Raw genomic sequence first — 23,757 nt, forward strand, 5'->3', positions numbered from 1 at the left:
CCTATGGCCAAAACAGGAGCAAATGTATTAAATAAACGGATGATTAATAATTGAAAATATACCTTAAAAAAAGATAAATATATATGAAAAAAATTATGTAAAAGATCAAAATATAAAACTTTAAAATATAATAAGGCTCATAAATTGTAAATTATAAAATACCATCAATTTAATTTTAAAAATATAAATTGTTGTATGAAAATTACTTACATGTAAAAAAAAATACGCATGCAAAAATCTGCTTAGAAATAAAATATCTACTTCCATATCTTCATCTTCATCTTCATGCTTAATAAAAGCCTCCTTAAATGCCACTTGTCTATTTTTTACACAAGCCTTCTGCCACGTGTCATTTTTTTTGTTCACTCTGATTTTGGTTTCCCGCTCAAATTCTTCTATGTAAAGTTATTATATCCGATATCCGATTTTTTATTTTTGATTACAAAATATCTCATAAAATCAGCAACAAATATTCCACAAATCAAGCTAATAGCAAGAAATCAGGAGCAAAATTTTGAATGAGATCTTAGGCTGTCTTCCAATATATGAGACGATGTGCGATCTAGGTTTTTTTTTTATGATTGCGATTACTCTCTTAACTCCTAAGCCCTAATCGACCATTTATCTACAATCTACATAGAAAACTGAAAATTAGCGGTACATTATTTCTCCTACGTCTTCTTCCTTGATTTTGTTTATCAGACTGCTTCATCTATGTATTTTCTTCCTTTCGTTTTGTAAAGCTTTCAGGAAAATGATACATATATCTAAAACCGATTCAAAACTTACCTGAAGCACAGTAACCATGAAGCTTATGAGCCACTGTGAAATCAGATATATATTTTTGAAGTTTTGTTTTCATAACTTGTAAAAGGAAAAAGGCTAATAGATCCAACTTTTGTGAAACGGTGCAAAAATAATGTTTCTTGGGGTTTTGTTGTTAGAATTTATAAATAAAAAAATTAGTACTTGTGCTTTTTCGATTGCAAAATAAAATAGTGAAGTAAAGGAGATTCCTTTGATAGGGAGATACTGATAAGAGAAGGCGGGACACAGGATGAAGCCACGAACTATGTTGTTGCTGCTGGTGTTCAATGGTTTCTTGAAGATATTCGATTTGTTCCTTATAAACCAACAGGTAGCCTTCTTAACATATTTTTTTTCTGTATATTTCTTTCTCTTTATCTTTCGAATTTACTTTTTCACATATGAACTTTCTGACTATGCATATTAACTATTTGATAAAATGTCTCAATGAACAAATACAACTTAAAGTATGTCCGGTAAATATCGTATTTTTTTAAATGAATTCACAATAATTGGTATCAAGCCTCAACTGATGAGGGTGGTACTGATGGTTAGAAATTTGGGGACACATGTGTGACTAAGTCCCACTTACGGTCTGATTAACAAATACAGTTTGGTTGTTGTTATTGGAAACTTCACAATTATTTTGTATAATGACCTCATAAATATTCATTGGTACATAGAAAACTTAATGGTATATGGTTGTTTGTAGTTAGGACCATGGTGCTATTGGGCGGCAATTCTAGGGTACCTCTGACTTTGGAGAACCAATTTTTTTAAATGAAAAGTTTGTTAAAGTGTTATTGCTATGGTTTTGATGCTTATTTGTTGCTCTATTTATATAGAATTAGGGATATATAGGTGTGTTGATTAACACATGTATTTATTATCTTATCATAGAATCTAATGCATTTCTTCTTAGATTGAAGGTCTTGATGGACATATTATTATGGGCATACCAACGCTCATTGGAACATGAACGGTTAAATTTAAAAAAAGGTAATCATACACATACATAAACAATATGATATTACATTTTTTGTCCCTTACCTATAGTTTCCTTTTCTCAAAATAAGGTTATTTACTTTTTTTTTTTGAAGAATATGAAGAAAAATGGCAAAAACACCACAAGCTATTGGCCTTGGTATCAAAAGATGGAACAAATTGTTGAGAATTGATTTCCCTTAAAAGTTGTAGTGGATGAAGATATTGCTATAGGAGGAATCCATGGATAATGAGTTTTTAGAAAGAATAAAAAAGATGCCAAAGGCACATACAGAAAGAGAATTTTAGAGCATTTGGGATATCTTCATCTTCTTAGACGGGAACAACTAGACGACTTATTTCGGGTCGTAGAATGAGCAAGCAACAAGGTTTGCTTAAGTAGTAACAAACTTTCCTTTGATTTTGTTATTTATAACAGTCTACTTCTATTATTAACTAAAAATATGTTAATATTCGTTGCATTTAGACGAAATTATGTTAGTATTCATTGCATTTAACACTGATACATATATTCCAAAATCAACATTGCTCAAACAGGTATCAAAATCAAAAAATTGGGTGTTAGATTTTACTACATTTATTTTAATGTTGTTGTATCTGAACTTTCATGTGTTGGTTTAGGTATGTTAGATTATTCTATTCATTTTATTAAAACATATATTAATTAAAATTATTTTTTGTATGATTTGTTTTTTTTTCTATGAATATATTCAGGATCATCAAGGAATGTCGAATATAGCACCAACTAATACTCTGTTGTTCCACCTGTGCATTACCAAGGGTGAAAGTGGATTTATGGAGGATTCTGAAATTGTTTTAGATTAATGGAAGATTCTGAGAATGTTTCGGAAGCTAGAATTCAAGAATTCATAAATAATCTTCGGATTTTATATCCCAAAACGCTCTTTTCCACGTAATAATATAAACTTCTTTGTCACCTTTTCACTTTACATGTAAGTTTTGAGGATTTTTTTTTTATCTAATTGGATGTTTAGTTGACATGTAGTAGTGGAATAACTTCTAATATAGTGTATTATAGCATCTTACTTTCTAAATATACCAACTTAAGGCAGTGAAAATGCTTTGTAAATTGGATGAAACTTCTTTAAATGGGTTAATTTTTCAGCCACAATGTTGATAAAAAGGAAAGTAGAATGCTATAATTTCGATAAATTTTTCGAAGTACATTGTCTTAATAAGAATACTACCACTACTTGGATCTACCAATTATTTTCAGGACTTGTAAAAACCGGTTGATAATAAAAATTAATTGACAGAGATGTTGGATTTTTTTTCTTTATCAATTTCTTCTTACAGTGTTTGTTCCAGAAGTTTTCTATTGAATTATCGGATTGTCCACATAGAAACTTAGCAATTTCTACCCATCTGCAAATACAAAAAATGAATAACTATTTAAGTCCACAATAATTAAAAACTTCAAATATGTTGAATACTTTTGTTCTAACATTATTCCTTGAAAAACTACGTATATTTAATTTTAGTTTTTTACAAATGAAGCTGTGAGTTTGAGCCAAATTAACTAAATTCATGCCACAAATTTGTTTTGTTATACAGTTAAGCTGATTTGTAGATAGACGTAGACATCCTCGAGTTCTTGGTGAGCAAGAGAAAGTTAGTATTTACCAAACATATTCAAGAAAAACTTTTTATCCTTATTGTTTTAATTCATGTTTTCTGTAAAAACAATCATTGATCAGAGTTTGGTGTGTTTTTCTGATTTGTGTTTGAGGTGTTCATATTTGATTTTAAGTTTAATGATTGACTTTGAATTTTGTTGCAGTCTCTGAAAAAATAAAGTTTGACTTAGAAAACATGATAAAAACAGTGGAAGCTCATGTGAATACATTTGATTTTGCCTTCGGTAAGTATGACTACATTTGTAAAATATCTTGCATTATAGATGCTAAAAATATGTTCAATATCATATTTTATATAAAAATGTGGCCAATGACATATTTTATACTAAAGTCAAAATGAGAAGTAATTATCAAGATTAAATACGTAATCAATTAAAGTCAAAGTTGAGACGGGAGAGATATAACCCTTTTCTAATAAGGTTTTTTTTTATAATATTTTAATAATCAAAATTATTAACATAAAATATAAAATGTAAAACATAATTATTGTATATAAAGTTATGTTTTACATGTTTTAAATATTTTTTTATTATACATAAGAATTAAGATCTTTTAAACAAGAGTAAATTACACAAATGGTCTCTATGGTTTGGGGTAATTTGTGCGTTTGGTCCCTAACTTATTTTTTTTAACTCGGAAAGTCCCTACTGTTTGTTTTTGTCACATGCTTGGTCCTTACTATTTGTTTTTGTTATGCGTTTGGTTTCTGTCTTACATAAAAAGACTATTATTTAAATATGAAAAAATGGTAGGGTAGGTAAGGTAAGGTGAGAAGGTGGGGTTATGGGTGTTTATTTAAATAAATTAAAAAATCAAGGACAAAATAGTTTTTTTTGATAAGACAGGACCAAACGCGTAACAAAAACAAACAGTAGGGACCTTCCGAGTTAAAAAAATAAGTTACGGACCAAACATGTAAATTACCATAAACCACAGGGACCATTCATGTAATTTACTCTTTAAACAAAGATTTTTATATGATTTTGACTTTTTTATTTTAACTACCAAAAATAAAATGTCAAAATAAATAAGATATGAAATTACAATATTGTTTTCTTCTTTTAAATTAATACTATTTTTCAAACTAAAATTGAAGCACAATGTTATTAACTAAATTATGTGTATTTATGGTTAAGACTATTTTTTTTATAATGCCTATGTTATTTAATATTATCCTATGTATATACGGGTTATAACTTAATAAATACTTATATTTCACAAATTGTATTGTATGATATTAAAATAATAAAATTTAATCTTAATTTAAACATCTGTCATTTTGCAAATCAATATATCCTTTCCAAATAAAGATCGGGTATTTATGTCTTCAGATGTGGAAAGAAGCTACTAGAAGCTCCTGGTATCCTTCTCTCTTCCCCGATCATTCCAGAATTATCTTCTTCTTCCTCCTCTCCTTATTCCTCTCTACGTTATAAATCCATCATTGAAATGATCGTTTGGTCATTCGTCACTCATAGAAGTTCTCGATTCATACTTGTTTTTTTCAATCGCGCTCGAATTTTAGAAACAGATCGTTAACAGAGGTCGAAATGGATATCAGTTTGATGGGTTTCGACACGCCGTTCTTCCGCAACCTCCACCACATCCTCGATGCCACCGAAGACACCAACACCAACAGCAAATCAAGCAACGCCGGACCTACTCGCGCTTACTTACGTGACGCCAGAGCAATGGCTGCAACTCCGGCGGATGTGAAGGAGTATCCCAGCTCTTACGTTTTCATCGTCGACATGCCGGGTTTGAAGTCCGGAGATATCAAGGTTCAGGTGGAGGAAGACAACGTGTTGGTGATAAGTGGAGAAAGGAAAAGGGAACACGATCAGGAAGAGAAGGAAGGAGCGAAGTACGTGAGAATGGAGAGGAGGATCGGTAAGTTTATGAGGAAGTTTGCTTTGCCGGAAAATGCTAATACGGATAAGATATCTGCGATTTGTCAAGATGGGGTACTTACTGTCACAGTGGAGAAACTGCCGCCGCCGGAGCCCAAGAAGCCGAAGACGATCCAGGTCAACGTTGCTTGAAGAATGAAATGGGATCGCTCGTATGTGGTGAAATTCTATAAATAATCTGGATTCAATCAATAGGTACGATATGCTATAGGGAATGTGGGTTTGAATATGTAGAACGGGTTATTGGATATCTGTAATTGCTTGTTTGTTTTGCTCTGTTTTGCTATAATCAATCTATTGTTGCTGGTTTTTCATTTCAATTGTTTTGGACGTTCTGTGTTATTTTGTTTCTAACTATAGTAATGGAAGATCGACAGATGTGATGTTTTGATACAGATGTTTTCTATAACCCTATAAGGGTTAGATTTTACAGATTAATGCCATTGAAACCGTAATATCTTGAGTTGCATTTTAAATTAGCTATGATTTATGTTCCCTATTTGCCATATCATAAGCTTCCAAGAAAAAAAAACGAAGATTGTAAAACCTAATGGTTTTCTTTTTACGAAATAAGGGGTAAAACTTAGTGGTTTTATAAAAAATGTTAATGTATCAGTCTATGGAAAGTGTGTGCCGTTTGCCGCGGTTTGCCAAGGTGGCGGACGGATCTTCTTAAGGGCTGGGTTGTGCCCCTCCTGTTTTTTTTTTTTTTTTTTTTTTTTTTTTTTTTTTTTTTTTTTTTTTTAAACTAGTCCATATACTATTAAAAATTTTACATATTAGGCTTACAACTAAAAAAATTGATTGTCCCCCCTCCGTTTTCCAATTTTTATACGTATTATACTTTCGGTCCCCAACTTAAAGGTTCAAGCTCCGTCAGGTGGCAGTGAGAAACACTGCCCCATGTACATGTTTGGTCATATGCCTCTCTCTCTCTCTCTCTCTCTCTCTCTCTCTCTCTCTCTCTCTCTCTCTCTCTCTCTCTCTCTCCACTTCCATTATAGTTTCAAAATAATCAAATGAGAAATAATAAAAGTTGGCCTCAATATAGTATAGGAATAAGTGTGGTTTCTATAGCATCATTCTCTCTGGTTTTAGAATGAGTGTGGTTTTTATAATGAGTGTGGTTTCTATAGCATCATTCTCTCTGGTTTTTGAATACTAACCGACTTTCATATTTGTAGGAATTTTGATTTATTATTATTATTATTATTGTGTATTTAATGATGACCTGTCAATGATACCTTTTTAATAAGTTACCAAATGATTCGATGTCATAAAAGAGTTTTTTAGAGGTTATTATTATTAACTTATTAATAATGAAGACTTATTATCCTTGAAACTCGTTATTTTTTTGTTTGTTTATTTTTATTGATTATTCAATATATTAAATAGTTGATATAATTTAACTTTTTATATATTTTATCCACTTCATCTTCTAATTATACTTTAGTTTACCCTTATTATATTTTAGTTTGCAATTTATTTATTTATTTACTAGTTAATTTGATTTGTCTTTATATTTAATTTATCTATCAAATATTTTATACATCTTATTATAAAGAATATGTTCAAGTTCAAACAAAAGATATTATCGTCCTTTTATATGTATTAAGTGAGTTTATATGGAATTAATTTGATGTGTATCGTTATTTAATTTTTTTTAATTGTTTGATCCAAAATATGTAGAAACAAGTATACATAAATATGGAAAGTAAATATTATATTTCAGTAGTGTAGTTAATAGCAACAATAATATTATATATTAGTTTTTAACCCATGAGAACCATAGTTATAAAATTAATTAAACTTTAATAGTTAAAATTTAAAATTATTAATAACTTATTTTAAATAAATTATTAATTAAGAGGTTTTTTTAGTTATATAAAATCATAATCATTGATTTAAATAAATATGTAAAATTATATCACTTTATAATTTGTATTAATTTTATTTTAATTTTTATTCTAATGTTGTTAATTTAATGGAATTAAAATGAGAAATTTAAAATTTGAAAATTGAAATGGAGAATCAATATGTTGACAAATGGTATGCATTAATGATGAGACATAATAAGGTGAAACATGACAAAAGAAAAATAAATTTTACATTAATTATGACGCTTAATATGATAACATATGTCAAAATGAGAATAAAATTACTCTTTTATTAGAATAGGAATATATATATATATATATATATATATATATATATATATATATATATATATATATATATATATATATATATAACGATTTAATATTTTCAAAATTTTGTTATAATTATGACATAGTTTTTTTCTTATTATTTTTTAGTTTTTTATTTTTAGTATTTTACGTTGATAAAATAAAGATCCATATACTCTGATTTATATTTTCATTTGTTTATAAAAATATATTCATTATGTTTGTATTAAATAGAAAAGTATAATTTAGTTAAATTTAAAGAAAAAACTACCGGAAGAGGTAGGAGAAACCATTTATTTAGAGAATAAAATTAATGGAATGATGAGTTTGCAATAGTTAGCAATAGCATAGATCAACCATTGGAGATGCCTTAAACGACAAATTATTATTATTACTAAGCGCGGGTCACGAATAACCGTCCAATGATTTTCAGCCCTTGGATTTACTCAAGATTGAATCTGGACCGCATAAACTCCCTATTTACGGTACCATTATAATCGTAACAATTCTCATTACCAATTAGGTGAGATGATGACAATATTTATAATTGAAAATATTACAACAAGGTACACCAAAAAGTAAATAAATACAAATTTAAAACAAACTATTTATTTACTCTAACATCCCCCCCCCCCCCCCCCCCCCTAAGCAAACCGGTGGAGTCCTAAGACATAGCATAGAACGAAAACATTCAAATTGCGGTCGAGGAAGACTTTTTGTGAAAATGTCGGCCACCTGAAGCTTGGTAGAAACGAACTTAGTATATAGCTTTCCTAAATATACATGTTCCCGAATAAAATGATAATCCAAGTCAATATGCTTTGCCCGTTTATGGGAAAACGGGATTTTGAGTCAAGAATAGAGCACTGCGGTTATCACATAGTACGGTAGGTCGATCAGGAGGTAATGCATGAAGTTCCATAGTAAGTGTCTAATCCAAATGATTTCAGCAGCAGTGTTGGCCATAGCTTGGTATTCAGATTCACAGCTAGAACGAGAGACGGTGGGTTGTTTCTTGGCACTCCAAGAAACCAAGTTAGCTCTAAGAAAGATTGAATACCCATAAGTAGATCGTTTGGTCTCAATACAGCGAGCCCAATCCGCATCGGAATAACCGAGAACAGAAATATTAGGTGGCTTTGAAAAGTAAGGCCGAAAGCAAGAGTCGAAGAATACACTTAACACACTGAAAATGTGTATTTGTAGGTGCCTGAAGGAACTGACTGACCTGATTTACAACATAGGATATATCGGGGCAAGTGATTGTGAGATACTGAAGAGCACCCACAAGTGATCGGTATAAAGTAGGATCATAAAATGGGGTACCGTTAGAAATTAACGTTTCATGAGGCGCAAGCGAAGTATGTATCGGTTTTGAGTCAAGTAAACTTACTCAATCCAAAATATCGTGAGCATATTTAGATTGATTGAGGAACAAACCTCCATATGTATAGGCAACTTCAAGACCCAAAAAATAATTTAACTTCCCAAAATCTTTGATAGCAAATTCCTGATGAAGTCGGGCAATAAAGGAGCTAATGAGATGTTCCTAATTACCTGTCAAAATAAGATCATCAACGTACACCAAAAGATACATGATGCATGAGTCACGTTTGAAAACAAATAAGGAGGTATTGGCTCGACTGCAAACAAAACCATCATGTGTGAGAAAAGTACCGAGACTTTGAAACCATGCTCTTGGTGCTTGTTTGAGACCATACAATGCCTTTTTAAGCTGACAAACGTGATCAAGAAGTTAGGGATTGACAAAACTGGGTGATTTTTCCATATAAACAGTTTCACCAAGATGCCCATGTAGAAATGCATTTTTGACATCAAGTTGATGAAGCTTCCACTGATGAATGACAGCAAGCGATAAAACAATACGTATTGTGGATGATTTGACAACTGGCCTAAAGGTGTGTGAGTAATCTAATCCAAGCATATGAGTGAAACCTTGAACAACGAGATACACTAATGGCGCTCAATAGTACCATCAGAGTTGTACTTGGTCCGAAAAATCCATTTGGAACCGACCACATTTGAGTGATTAGGTCTAGGTACCAAGGACCAAGTGTCGTTAGATTGAAGGGCCATCATTTCATCTTGCATTGCAGACATCCATTGTGGATGTTTTGAAGCTGATTTGAAACCCTTTGGATCGCGAGTAGCAAATAACGCAAAACACAAGCTATTAGTATCAAGAAGTGCAAAATCAACTTGATGCTTTGGTTTAAAAATTCCATCTTTGGATCTAGTAGTCATCGGATGAGTGTTAGGTAATGATGAGCTTGAAACTTGTTGAATCGGCATAGAAGTAGTCCCATCAGGTTGAGTGGAAGAATCAAAATGATGTTGTCGGGTCGGTGAAGGATACGAAAACACAGTTTAGGCCGACGACGAATCAGGACTTTGTTGGGATGGAACCATAGATGAATTATCATCAGATGTGGGTCCGGTCATGTCATGATGGTGATGGACTGGCTGTGGCGATCCAGTAGGCTAATTGGTTGAGCTAGTAGATGGTGAAGAGCAAGGTGGACAAAAAAATTTTGTAGTTTATGGGACATAAGTTTCAACATTGGGTACTGTAGCAGTTGTGTTAGGGGTGACCATAAGTTGTTATATCAAGGTTTTGCAGATCCGTGGAAGCATTAATACCAGAAAAAGGAAAAATGTTTTCGTCAAATATAGCATGACGAGTAATGTAAATCCGAGACGGATTAGGATCCAAGCAATAATAACCTTTGTATTGAGATGAATAACCAATAAATACACAAGGAATGCTATGTGGAGAAACTTTATTTATGGAATAAGGATGAAGATATGGAAATACTCGACACCCAAAAACCCGAAAATTTGTGTATGTTGGTACTTGAGAGTATAAGAGCTCAAAAGGCTTGCGATTATCAAGAACCGATTTTGGTAATCTATTAATGATGTATGTCATGGAACTGAAAGCATCGACCCAATAAATAGTGGGAACATGAGAATTAAAAAACATTTCCAGCCCGGTTTCAACAAGGCGTCGATGTTTCCTTTCAACATGAACGTTTTGCTCGGGAGTATAGGGACAAGAAAACCGATGAAAAGTCCCATTATCCTCAAAAACTTTTTGAATCGTTTGATTCAAAAATTCCGATCCGCCATCACTTTGAAATAGCTTAACTTTTCGATCAAAGTGTGTTTGAACAAACTTCAAGAAAACAATTAGGACATGATAGAAACCGGTTTTTGTTTTAAGGGGATAAAACCAAATAAAACGCGAAAATCATCGATAAAAACCACATAATAACGATAATTGTCCACCGATTCAATAGGTGAGCCCCCCCCCCACACACACACACACATAAATCACAATGTATTAAATCCAAGGGAAAAGATGAACGTTTAGTATTAATATCAAATGATAAGCGATGTCCTTTAGATAACTGACAAGCCGAACAAATAATGGGTTTAGGCAAAACTGAAGTAACATTCAAACATCCAAATGTATTCAGGATAGAAATAATATCAAATGCAACATGCCCTAGACGATTATGCTAAGTCTCATAAGAAGCTTTAGAAGATGAAACTGCAACCAAAGCTTTGTGCCCATCATTTAAAACGTAGAGCCCATTCTCACATCTTCCTTGTGATAGTGGCTGCTTCGTCTTTCTATCCTGAATGGTAAAAAAAGGTTGAGAAAATAAAACATCAACCGGGTTATCTATTGTAAGTTTGCTCATGGATAATAAACTTATTGTGAGATTAGCAACAACCAAAACATCACGAAGCTTATTATTATGAGGAAGATTTGAATGACCTGTGCATATAACAGGTAATGAATGACCATTACCAAAGGTCACACAAGTATTACATGGATAAGAAGAGACATTGTTTAGACCATTAGAAGACGGTGCCGTGTGAGTTGAAGCACCTGAATCAACAAACCAATCTGGTGCGAAGGTATTCACGTGACATTAAGCTTGAAAGGCATGAGCTAAATTAGCATCATGAGGGGTGGAAGTAGAGGAAAATGAAGTAAGATTAGGGAATTTATTAGCAAAATGACCCTCTTTTCGACAAAGTTGAAAATGGGGAGGTCATCTATAGCGACCCCGACCACCCCCACGGTTCAAGTTATATGACCGACCACATCCTCGAGAATTTGACCCCGACTAAGACTATTCAGAAGAAAAAGATAAATCAGGAGTTGAAGTGGTAGAACCATGCAAATATTTCAAAAATAATTCATGACTCTCAGCTTGTGAGATAAGATCAAGAAATACTAAACCCGGTTTAGAGGCCCGTATGGCAGTGGAAAACGTTTCAAATGAAGCACCCAATCCACACAAAAACCAATGAATTTTGTCAATCTCCTCTACTGGTTGACCAATTGCTGCAAGCTGATCGCATAATCCTTTAATGGTACGACTAAATTCAGAGACCGATAAGGTACCTTTGTTGAGTTGTCTGAGTTGATCACATTAACTCTGAACTCGTTCAACAGAAAGCTGCTATAAGCTGATTGAACCAAGAACTTCAGAGATAACTTCTTCAGAGAGAGACAAGAGGAGAAGAATTACAGCTCGTTGATCAGCTTCATACCATGACGTGTAATTAGGATTGGCAGCAGATTTGTCATCAACAGTAATGGTCCTTGCAGGTGGTAAAACAGACCCATCAGCATGACTCATTACCTTGTGATAAGATAGGAGGGGAATCATTTGATTTCTCCATAATAGGTAATTGGAAGAGTTGAGTTTGGTGATCATGTGGAGAATCGAAGACATGGGTAGATTTCCATCAGAAGACTGAGAAGAAGACATGTTTGTTAGATTAGGTGTTTAAGTCCATAACTATTATTGGTATGTACTTGACCCGGTTATGAGTATGGTCCTTTTGGGTTGCCTTCACCATAGCAACTGATAGGATGAGTTATGAAGAAAGAGGATTAATTATGATTTATTAATATATTATAAGAATAATATATTAATTGAGAAATCATATTATTTAATTAGTATTGATCGAAAATTAATTTGGAATTAATTTGGTGATCAAAAGAGATTGATTAAATTATCAGGGACTGATTATGTAAATCAATAATATTTATAGTTTGGGCTTATGGACCTTATTGGTATAAGGTGGATGAAATCTATATGAGAGTCCATAAAGATTTCGTCTAAAGCTTGTCTATTAAGGAGTCCATATGTTGCTTAGGGCCTAAGCAAGGGAATTAGGGTTTCCAAGTTAATAACCCTAGAAGCCTTAACTATAAAAGGAAGCCTAGGGCTCCTAAAATCGTCCCTATGGCTTCTTAGATCACATTGGATGATTTTAAAGCTCTATCCTCTCTCTCTCTCTCTCTCTCTCTCTTGTTCTTCCTTGTTGACAGTGGTTTTTTTTACTCCATTAGAGGTGCAACACTTGGGGCAATAGGCTTTCAGAAGTCAAGATCAAGAAGGAGTGTGATTGTTATTGCTAAATAATAATCAAGGTAATGTTTCTAACCCTAGTCATATGTGATTTTCGGATTTGTATGCTAGCCATTAGGGTTGATTGCTTTGGTATTCATAGTTGTATGTTCATTATAGAAAAAACTAGATCAAAGCAATTAGGGTTGCATGTACACCATATGATTGATGTTATGCTCAAAACCCAACAGTGGTATCAAAGACTAGGGCGTTTTTCTATTGAATAGATGCAAAAATGAATTGCCAAAGATCAGAAAATCGAAATTTCTTGTTGTTTGACAGGCTACTCGTTGAGTCCATGTATGGACTTGACGAGTTGCATTAACTCGACGAGTTCTATAGTGGACTCGATGAGTCCAGGGCTTTGGTGCCGAGATTTTCGATTTTCTGGCCAGATTTTGATGAAGATAACTACCATAACTCATTTTTCTTTCCAAAATCCGAATTTTTATGTTTGGTATGGTTATCCTTATCAATTTTGGTGGATATGGTTAAATATGGATAATATAGGATTATTTTGATTCAAATATTTGACCTTGTATTTTTGAAAATTTTCAAATTACACCCTTTAGGTTTTATAGTTTAAATTTAAACTTAAAAGTTTTAGTTTTTGAAATTTAAATAGTTAAACCCTAATATTTTCAAAAGTTTCAAAATTTGTCCTCAAGTTTTGGAATTTAAAATTTAATTAAATGGTATTAATTTTGAAATATTAAAATTCTAAAACCTTAATATTTTGAAAAGTTCAAAAAACACCCTTATGGTTTTATTAAATTAATTAAGAGCTTAATTAAAAGAGAGAATTAATAAATCCATTACAATATGATTTAAGATTAATCAAATTAAAAGTCTAATTTATTAATGGATTAAACCACCTAGTATTTTAAAAGTGTAAAATACACCCTTATACTTATAAAATTAAAAGTCTAATATATTATATATGTATAAGTAAATGTCATTCTTACCGTTAGTAGGTCTCATTCACGAAGTTGGTCTATAATGGGTGTTTAAGGAAGTGGTCTATAAAATGACCGTCATTGGGTATCCACTTTTACCCACCGCACCCTTGACTAGTAGAGGGTCGTTAGCCGAACGGGTAGGATAGGACACAACCTTCCATTATAAGTATAATGAAATACAAAGTAACTAAACACTTTTATAAATTCCCAAAATTTTAGTTACTTTAGGAAAAATGTGAATTTGGTGCTAATCCATGAAATTGCACATTGCACCTTGTTGGTCGTTATTGGAGCGTGTGTGTTTAACTGGCACACTAATATGGGAGTTTCAAACTCGAAGGGCATAATCGAGATTAAACATGCCATTGAAAATTTCAATGAATCTCAAAGAGATCTAGGAGTTTCAATTCATTTAAAACCTAAAATTTTCAATTTTCGTTTTTCATGGTGGAAATTGATAAATCGTCATTTACCTACCTTCAAATATCCTATAGCTGGATTATGGCATCCCTCTTCCGAGTTGTAGAATATTCTGTTGGATCCTAGCCTTAATATTTCATTTGGGTGTTATATTAAGGATTGAATCAACTAAGTTGAATTTCTCCCGTTTTGTAGATGTCAAATTCTAACAACTATGGTCTTCCCGAATCTTTCGGAAAAATCTTTCCACATGAAGATAATGTTCCACGATTGGATCATGGAAACAAAAATAATTCTTCACTTCCTCAACATCCTCCAATAATTCTCTCTGACCCACATGTTCGAAGACTTGAAAAGTTCAAGGTCACTCAAGACCTATTGGCAAGCAAACACAAAGATGGAAATTCTGTATGTGCTCATGTCTTGGATATGAAGTTACATATTGACAAGTTGGGGATGTTGGGTGTTGATGTCTCAAGGAAGCTGGCTGTTGACTTGGTTCTTTAATCACTTCCCGAATCATATAGTGAGTTCATTAAAGATTACTATATGACGAACCACGATGTGACCCTCATTGATTTTACCTATTTGCTTATTGCTGCTGAATCAACAATGATTTGGCGCATTGGTAAAGCAAATTTGACTGGTAGATCAACTTCCCAAACTTCCATGGACATTGAAAATGGCAACATTGGAAGTCCATAAAAGTCTTCTGTTCCCAATAGAAGGGGATTGGCCATGGTCAAACCATTTGATCGGATGGTAAAGGGAAATGCTAAATTTGAGATTATCCCATGTGTTGTTCCAAAAGAGTCCATTTATTTTTACTGCTAAGAGAAGGGGCATTGGATGCAAAGCTTTTGTATCTGCTTGAAGGATAATGAAGATGGGAGAGTCAAGATGTATGACTCTGCTTCAGGTAAATTCACTATCTAACTCTATTAAGTTCCTATTTATATATTCTTAATACATGATATGATAAGATTGCATTTCGATGTTTTGTAGGATCAAAGAGAAGAAAGGAAGCTTAAAAGAAAGGTATGCTGAGTCTGATCGTGAAGAGATGGATTTTGATCGCATGGTTCGATGATCGGATTTTTGAGCTGTTGTATAGGACTTATGATAGATTGCTTAGGAACATTTTAGTAACATATTTTTCATTTGTAATTGTGTTGTAAGGACAAGTTTTTTCCGTGTTTTTATAAATAAAATAAATTTTGATTTTTATCTTATTTATATATATCCTTGCAATGAGTTTTGTGAAAAATTGATGTTTGTATGTTTCTATTGTTAGCAATGTTGAAAATGGATGTGATTCTTAGTTATGTTATTTATGGTAATGTCGAAAATTTACCAATTAGGGAATGATTCTAATCACCCAAGTTTCAATTGGATAGAAACTTGGAATCGTGCGACTTGTGTTGTGTGATGAATGAGAACCTTCGTATTTGGGAAATTGAGACTAATTCCTTGTTCACACAAATATATGAGTCAAGTGAAGGACTAGGGGATCTAGTATACATTGTTGTGCACTAGGAAAAGTCTGCCACAAAGAACGATAAGAATATTCGTCATGCTTTGCTAAAGGTTTAGTAAATATGGTTATGATTACAAGATTAAGTGTAATTCTGAATCGTTGAAAAGGTCTCAATGTAAAGCAGAACGAATAGGAAGAATAAATTAGGCAAAAAGATAAAAGTTTCTCCAATCTGAAAAGAAGGGAGAATATTAATTATCGTGTTTTATGATTAACCTAGTGATTTTGAAACTGTGTCACAATTGATCCTCTAAGGACACCTTAGTGCATTTGTATGGCTAAGAAGATGAATTGACAATTTTTAAAATGGTTAAATTGATTAAGGAGAATCATACTTCGTTCCAAAATCAAGTCTTAGAGTCGTACTCCAAGATTGTGACTTGAGTGACATCATCTTAAGAAGGTTTATAATACCTATCAAATGTGAAGTAGAAAAATTTCTTACTCCTACACATTTGAAATTGGTAAGTTGTGATGTGCTGGATAGGACAAAGGCCAACTAAGACCAATTGTGTGAAGTGTTTGTCTTGATAACAATCTGCACTAATTCTTGAATATTTGTTTTGTCGAGAAATGTTTCATGACAAGAGAACCTTATATGTCAAGAGGTCAGTGGGAGTCTTAATGATCATGAAAAGTTTTAAGAACAAATCAAGAATAAACCTAGTTGTTCATCGCTAGCACACGACTTGAGGTTTATAACCTATCGTGTTGACATATTATTGTTTCTATGTCATTCCAATAAAGTTGACTATGCATGTGAGTTCTAAGAGTTCTCAATTGATTTCATGAAGCAAAGCACCTTGATTGGTGAAAGTTCATTGATTTGTATGGGTGAGCTGCTTGACTACTTGGAAGACATGGTAGACCCTTGTGCTGCTAGGTGGCAAGAAATAAAGTTTGAACAAATTCAATCCATATGAGTTTGGATTTGTCACAAACCTTGTCTTATGATTATGTGTATGAAAAATTCACATGGATAGGAATACATACACCATAAAATCTAAGTGTCATCAGGTTTCTCTCCTTCATGAAAATGATTGTGAGGAAACGCTTTCACTAGGAAGATTTTAAGGAGATAGCGATTGCGAGAATTGCATTCTCAAATACGATCACAATTACGACATCCTGATATGTGCATATTTAGTTACATATTTTGTCTAAAATCTTAATACTTTTTGGCTAATTTGTCCTAAGTATTTGTCACACCCCGAAACCAAAGGCGGAAACGTCTCGGGGCGGAGGTGACTTCATGGGAATATCATAACCAATGTACATAGTAAGTGAAGTAAAACACAAAACATTACATTACATAGATTTCATTACATCAGTTGAAAAGTTAAGTAGTACAAGTTTTATAGATACATAAGTTTAAACAAAAGAAAGACGTGACTTCCATTCGCTCCGTCTTCTGCAAAAGAACGCGGGATACCTGTCTAAGGAGAACCTGAGAATACAAGTAGTTTAAAAATCGGCATAAAGCTGGTGAGTTCATAAGTAGGAATGGCAACGGGGCGGGTTCGGGGCGGGGCATGGATTCCCAAACCCGCCCCGATAACTTTCGGGTATCTTATCGGGGCGCCCCATTGGGTTTCGGGTTTCCACGTCGGGTTTCGGGTATCTTATCGGGTTTACAAAAATTGATAACGAAATCTTTATTCTCTTTTAGGGTACCCCAATGTCTTATAAAATATACATGTCTAGCAACTCTTTTAAATTAAAAACATGATGCATCACTTTAATAAAATAAACTGGACGTTATATTAAAAATTATTTGATTTAAGTTTTTTTTAATACGTCAAAACACATAAAAATGATCATTAACACCAGATTGTTAATAACTAAAAAAATTGTCCACGATAAGTATTTTAAATTTGAACACGTACAATTAACAGCAAAATTTTTTGAACTTATTATATATATATATATATATATATATATATATATATATATATATATATATATATATATATATATATATATATATATAATCGGGGCGGGGCGGGTCGGGGCGAGGATAACCCACTCCCTGCCCCGAACCCGATAAAAAACCCGATAACGACCCGTTACCCGACCCGAAATGATCGGGTTTCGGGTTTCCCCATCGGGTTCGGGTTTTTTTGCCATCCCTATTCATAAGCGGTTTGTTTTGTGAAAAGAACGAGTTCCTTTAGTTTCCTGAAAAAGTGGTTAACCAAGAAAATCTCATATTTTCTTAAATACAAGACCGATTGAATATCACACAGTATAGTTTAATACACAAAACTATATATTGAGAATCATGGGATTACTATCCCGAATTAGATATAAAATACTTTGATATATGTGAATTGTAGATGGAAAGTAGTTTGAAAACCATGGGACTGACATCCCGTACTAGATACAAGATAGTTTGATATACATGAAAATATAGATTGAATACCATGGGACTACCATCCCGAACTAGATACAAGATAGTTTGATATATATGAAAATATAGATTGAATACCATAGGACTACCATCCCGAACTAGATACAAGATAGTTTGATATACATGAAAATATAGATTGAAAACTATAATTGTTCTTGTGAATTGTAAAGTTTAGCTATCTGAATTGTTACCTGTTTCTGGTTACATACTACTGTTACCCAGGAAAATCCTATATTTTCCTACTTGTGTGTGTGTGTGTGAATTGTCTCCTGAAAGTCTGATTATCCTTAAATGTACATTAGTTTTATTACGTACATAAAACTAATAATTAAGTGCAAAGTGTTCCTAATCTTGATTCCGAGTCCTTAACCATACTTCAGACTAGATATGACTCGGGCCAAGGCCAGTATCCTTTTTATGACTTTCATCACCCTTGAACCTTTCGGTTCGACTGTAGCTAGCAGCCAGGTGCGGGATTGTCAGTCCCGTATAGATCTATACACTCAAGTCATGTTCTCCCTCCAGGAGATTCTGGTTACAGGGTTAGTCCTCCACTCTCTCATGCCAAGGAAGTGTTACAGAGGACATGACTCCAGTCTTAAGATTACTCATTACTTCTCGTGCCTAAAGGAAGTAGTATCTATGACTAACTAAGTTCTAATGGTGCCTGTCCTTTACACTCGAGCCTAGGTGTTTTATTAAGGACATTACAAATGTTTTATGTTTTCTAATGGTGTCTGTCTTTTACACTCGAGCCTAGGTGTTTTATTACAGACATTACAAATGTTTTGTGATCTATATCATTATAAGTGTGAACAATCAATTGTGAAGTATACAACATAAGAATATATAATAAGAATTGAAAATCGGTTTGAACAAACACTCTACAAGTTAAAACAGTTTGTTAATAGGTTTTCAATTCTTAAAAAGGTACGAATTATGAAACCATTTAAATGAAATAATGTATTTAAGTACAAGATATTCTTGTACTTTTGCTTGTACTCCCCCCTGAAAACATTTAAAAACCATTGAAAAAGGGTAGGGGTATGAACTCACCGAACGCAGAATGTGACTACTAGGATGCTAAACGTCGAATCGAGGCTTGAATACGAGCGATGTTCCTATGTAATATTAAATAATTCACAAATATATCTAATTAGATTTAAATTCACTAATTAGATACACTCAAACATTCCAAGACGCGAAAACACTCCATATCGAGTGTTTGGAGTGACCCGGGTGACGTTTCTGGACATGAATGGCTAGGATATGGAGTTTACTCTTCAAGAGTAAACTATAAGGAGTGTTCATGGCCCTATACACCCATCCCCATGAGTTTACGGCCGTAAACTCATGGTGGGTGTTCTTATGAGCTAAATGGCCTTAAATCAAATGAGGGGTGTTGCTAGGTTTGGTTCTAGGGCATTTGATAGGGGCTAAATCAAACATATGGACTAATAGATGAGTTTACGATAGTAAACTAAGTGTTTACGGCCGTAAACTCTCACCCACATCATTCTTAAGTGTTTTGAAGGCCAATGATTTATCACAAATGATTCTACTCAATTTTACAAGCCAAGGGGTGAGTTTAGGGCATCAAATGACACATATTTAGGAGTTTACGGCCCTGGAGCATATGCTATGGCCGTAAACTCTCAAATGAAGGGTTTTGGTTATGTTTAAGGCCCCCAAATAATTTTTGGTTGGTTCTAGGATTTATTCCAAGGCTTATGAGGTGTGTAAGTTGCATTTTAACACCCAAAAAGGAGTTTACTCCCCATGAATGGTGTTTACGGCCCAAGCTTGTTCTTGGGCAGTTTACTCATGTTTACTCCTCAAATGTTGAGTTTAAGGTGTTCTAAGTCCAATCCAATAAGTCCTTAAGCCATATCTAAGCTCCTATGGTGATTTGGATGGGTTTTAAGGCTCAAAAACCCCATTTACATGTGTTCACGGCCTAAGGCTGTTCCAGGGCTGTAAACACATGTTTATGGTCCTATTCTATGATTTGAACATGAAAATGAAGGCTAAGGATGTTATACTAGGAGCTAGGATGATTACCTTGGTGTTTTGAGGCTTGAAATGGATGATTTTGGATCGACAAGTTGGATTTGTGGAGAGAGGTTAGAGAGAGAGTGAAAAGGATCCAAATGAGTCTTAATTCACTTTAAATATGGTTTGAATTTGATACACGGTGGAATTCTACTCGATACCAACGTTAACCGATGCTTTGAGTCGCACCCGATTAAGTTGTCGTTACCCGATATGGTCGAAACTATAATTTTTCTAATTATTAGTTTGGGACGTTTTCACATGTTTCCAACATGTTTGGATACTTACAAGGTCAAAATAAAAGTATTAACTTAATTGACCTAGTTCAAAGATGAAATCGGAACAATTTGCATAAGACGAGTTTTATTAACGAAACGGTTACGGTGAGGGAACAAAATTTAGGGTTGTTACAGTTTTGAACAAAGGTACTTAATTGTGTTTAAATTGTATTTGCAACATAAAAGACATGCTCGAGTCAAAAAGGAAGATGGATTAGCAAACGGAAGCTCAGGGAAGCAAACAAAGAAGAAAATAAGGCTAAAAGAATGAAGAACTCGGCGAGTTGGCCATCTACTCGCCGAGTAGACACGAATGTTTGTGAAGAATTAAAGACTTGCCGCCTACAGGAATTAAGCGATGGACTCGCCGAGTCAGCTTATGGACTCGACGAGTCGCCCCTGTTTTCAGAAAATTATAAATAAGACATGATAGCCCGAAACAAAACCCCTACTGGATCCCTTTAGCGACTTATCTGCGATTGAAGGGTTATTGAAGCTCTGGAGTTTGAAGGTTTTTCCCTAGAGTTCAATTTGAAAGTGATTAAAGGCAACATATCTCTTCTTCTTCTTAATCTAGTGAACAAAACCATGCTTTTACTTCTAGATTTCGTTTTTGAGTTATTGCTTGTGGTAATTATGAGCTAAAACTCGTAACTTATGTTTAGGGTAGATTAACTTGTTAATATAGTTTGATTTTATGGTGTGGATTATGTGATTTGATGAAAACTGTTTTGCTAAGCTTGTAATCGATCCTTATGTGTTGACAATAACTGTTTTTCTGTTAATTACCAAGTCTATTAAGTTGCATGAAGATCCTCTTAATTACTTTCTTCATATGCTTTATGTGAAAACAACATTATATGCCTAGTATTAGTGAATATAAACCTAGGATTAATAGAAAACAGGTAAGTTAATGTGTAAGCTTGTATGATGAACAACCATACAAGGTGTTGATTAAATCAATCATTTAATTAGCTAAACTACAAGTCTTACTTAACCCGAATCAAAATACTAGGAAATTTCTTAGTTTAACCAATCGGGCACTGTTTAAATTAATTTGTTTTCTAAGGATTAATAATAGTGAACACGAGCCTAATCACATTTGTCGGTAGTCAATGACAAAACAATCCATTGCACTTGCCATAAAATCAACTATAGAAACAAGTGAGTCGAACCTAAATAGAAGTCCCTTTTATTATTGAATCTTGTTATCTTCAATCTCCTTAGCTATTAGTTGTTTTTTTTGTTTAAAGTATTAGTTAATTGTTGAGTTTTAGTCTTTCAAAACTAGAGAAAACCCCTCCTTTTTATTGTTTATTTTAATTAGGTAATTTTAGTAGTTAATTAGCTATTACCGTTCCTATGTTTGATACCCTGCTTACTTGAACTATGTTGCTAAACGATACGTACACTGCCTTTTGTGTGTTTATTTTTGTTTTAAGTAGTAGGATTAAACTAGTGCATTTTACACACATCAAGTTTTTGGCGCCGTTGCCAGGGACGATTTTAATTAGTTATCTTAATTGCTAGAGTTATCGATCATTTGTGTAAGATTTATCTTACAAAAAGTTACCATTTTAGTTAATTAGTTATCTAGTTTTAGTTATTTATTAGTTTATTTAGTTTTTGAAAATTTCTCTTGAACTCGTTGAGTCCAGTCGAATTGATTCGACGAGTCCCTCGTAAATTTTGCAATTTCATTTTATTTCATTTTTGTTCTTTTTACACGTGTTTTCTATTTTCTTACATGTATTATATGACCCTAGGCTCAAATACACCTTTAGTCCCACCATTCGAAGACCCGGAATCCGCTCTTAGGAAGAACAAGGATAAAGTCATTGAAGACACTAACCCGCCAAAGAAATCACCTTTCAAACACCTTTAAAAAAGTCTTTGGGAAGAAGAAAAGCAAGAAAGTGGGTGAGTATAGCAGTCAGAAGAGTGAGGGAAGCAAGATTGATGTAACACCCATAAAAATCATGCCGATTTTAAACTTTTTAAAAACATATAAAAACCCAATTACAAATTCGTTTTCAAAATAGTCTATATCAAAGTCTCCCAGAAACAAAGTCATAAAAAATGATGAGCGGTACGATCATGCCTTTGCCTTGCCACGGTCCCCTGATGTACCTGAAACAATAAACTGAAACTGTAAGCCTAAGAGCTTAGTGAGTTCCCCCAAAATACCCATACACACAATAATACACATATAAACATAAACATCATACTATGGGTACAGTCAACCATTGGGTTGGAATACCCCAGGTCCTCAACCATCCGGTTGGAATGCCGACATATTACGGGTCCAATCATCCTCGGGTTGGAATACCCCAGGCCCACAAGCGACAGGTTGGAATGCCTACATACTATGAGTCCAATCATCCTCGAGATGGAATACTCATGGCCCACAACCAACAGGTTGGAATGCCCAGGTCTATTGGCTTCTACACAAAGAAGATAAGCCTCAACCGCCAAACAAACATGTACACATATAACATATAATCACATAATAGTCTATAGACAACAAATTGATCTAACGGATCATACCACATAACACATAATACCATCCTATCTACCAGGATACTGATCTAACAGGTCATACCACATACCACATAATACCATCCTAGCTACCAGGATACCGATCTAACAGATCATACCACATACCACATAATATCATCCTATCTACCAGGATACCAATCTAACAGATCATACTAGCATAACATATCCAGATAACAATCGAAAGGGTCGACCTTGGTGCCTTACACCCTTGAGTATAGTGAGGATAACTCACCTCGCAACCGTCGACTCGAAAGATAAGCTCTAACTCTCAGATCACCGCCACAAACTCCACCACCTATATTCACCATAGAACCATACCCATAAATTTCCAACTTCCCAAAATGCCCTAGAAGTCAAAACGTCAACCCTTCATCAAAGTCAAAGTCAACGATCAAGGTTAACAATCCATGTTGACCCGACTCGTCGAGTGCAATTACTGACTCATCGAGTCCTTCCAGAACTCAAGTAGTCATGAAAACCCCCCACTGACTCGTTGAGTTTCCCTGCAACTTGCCGAGTC

General features: G+C 33.7%; 1 protein-coding gene and 1 long non-coding RNA gene across 2 annotated transcripts; both read left to right on the top strand.

Moving 5' to 3' along the window:
- Positions 1 to 458: 458 nt before the first annotated feature.
- On the top strand, positions 459 to 2,762 carry LOC111883735 (uncharacterized). The gene is made up of 5 exons (XR_002847514.3): positions 459 to 657; positions 1,026 to 1,138; positions 1,730 to 1,806; positions 1,908 to 2,180; positions 2,527 to 2,762. It is a non-coding gene; the product is annotated as an uncharacterized LOC111883735 (long non-coding RNA).
- Positions 2,763 to 4,822: 2,060 nt separating this feature from the next.
- Positions 4,823 to 5,700, top strand: LOC111883704 (17.9 kDa class II heat shock protein). Its single transcript, XM_023880028.3, has one exon. The coding sequence runs from the start codon at positions 5,021 to 5,023 to the stop codon at positions 5,510 to 5,512; it is 492 nt and encodes a 163-aa protein (XP_023735796.1). The 5' UTR covers positions 4,823 to 5,020; the 3' UTR covers positions 5,513 to 5,700.
- The last annotated feature ends 18,057 nt before the right edge of the window (positions 5,701 to 23,757 follow it).

Source organism: Lactuca sativa, chromosome 7 (genome assembly GCF_002870075.4).
Source record: "Lactuca sativa cultivar Salinas chromosome 7, Lsat_Salinas_v11, whole genome shotgun sequence".
NCBI lineage: Eukaryota > Viridiplantae > Streptophyta > Magnoliopsida > Asterales > Asteraceae > Lactuca > Lactuca sativa.

Bases quoted from the DNA above. Each gene is read 5' to 3' on its own strand.
- LOC111883704 (XM_023880028.3), top strand. From the start codon at position 5,021: ATGGATATCAGTTTGATGGGTTTCGACACGCCGTTCTTCCGCAACCTC.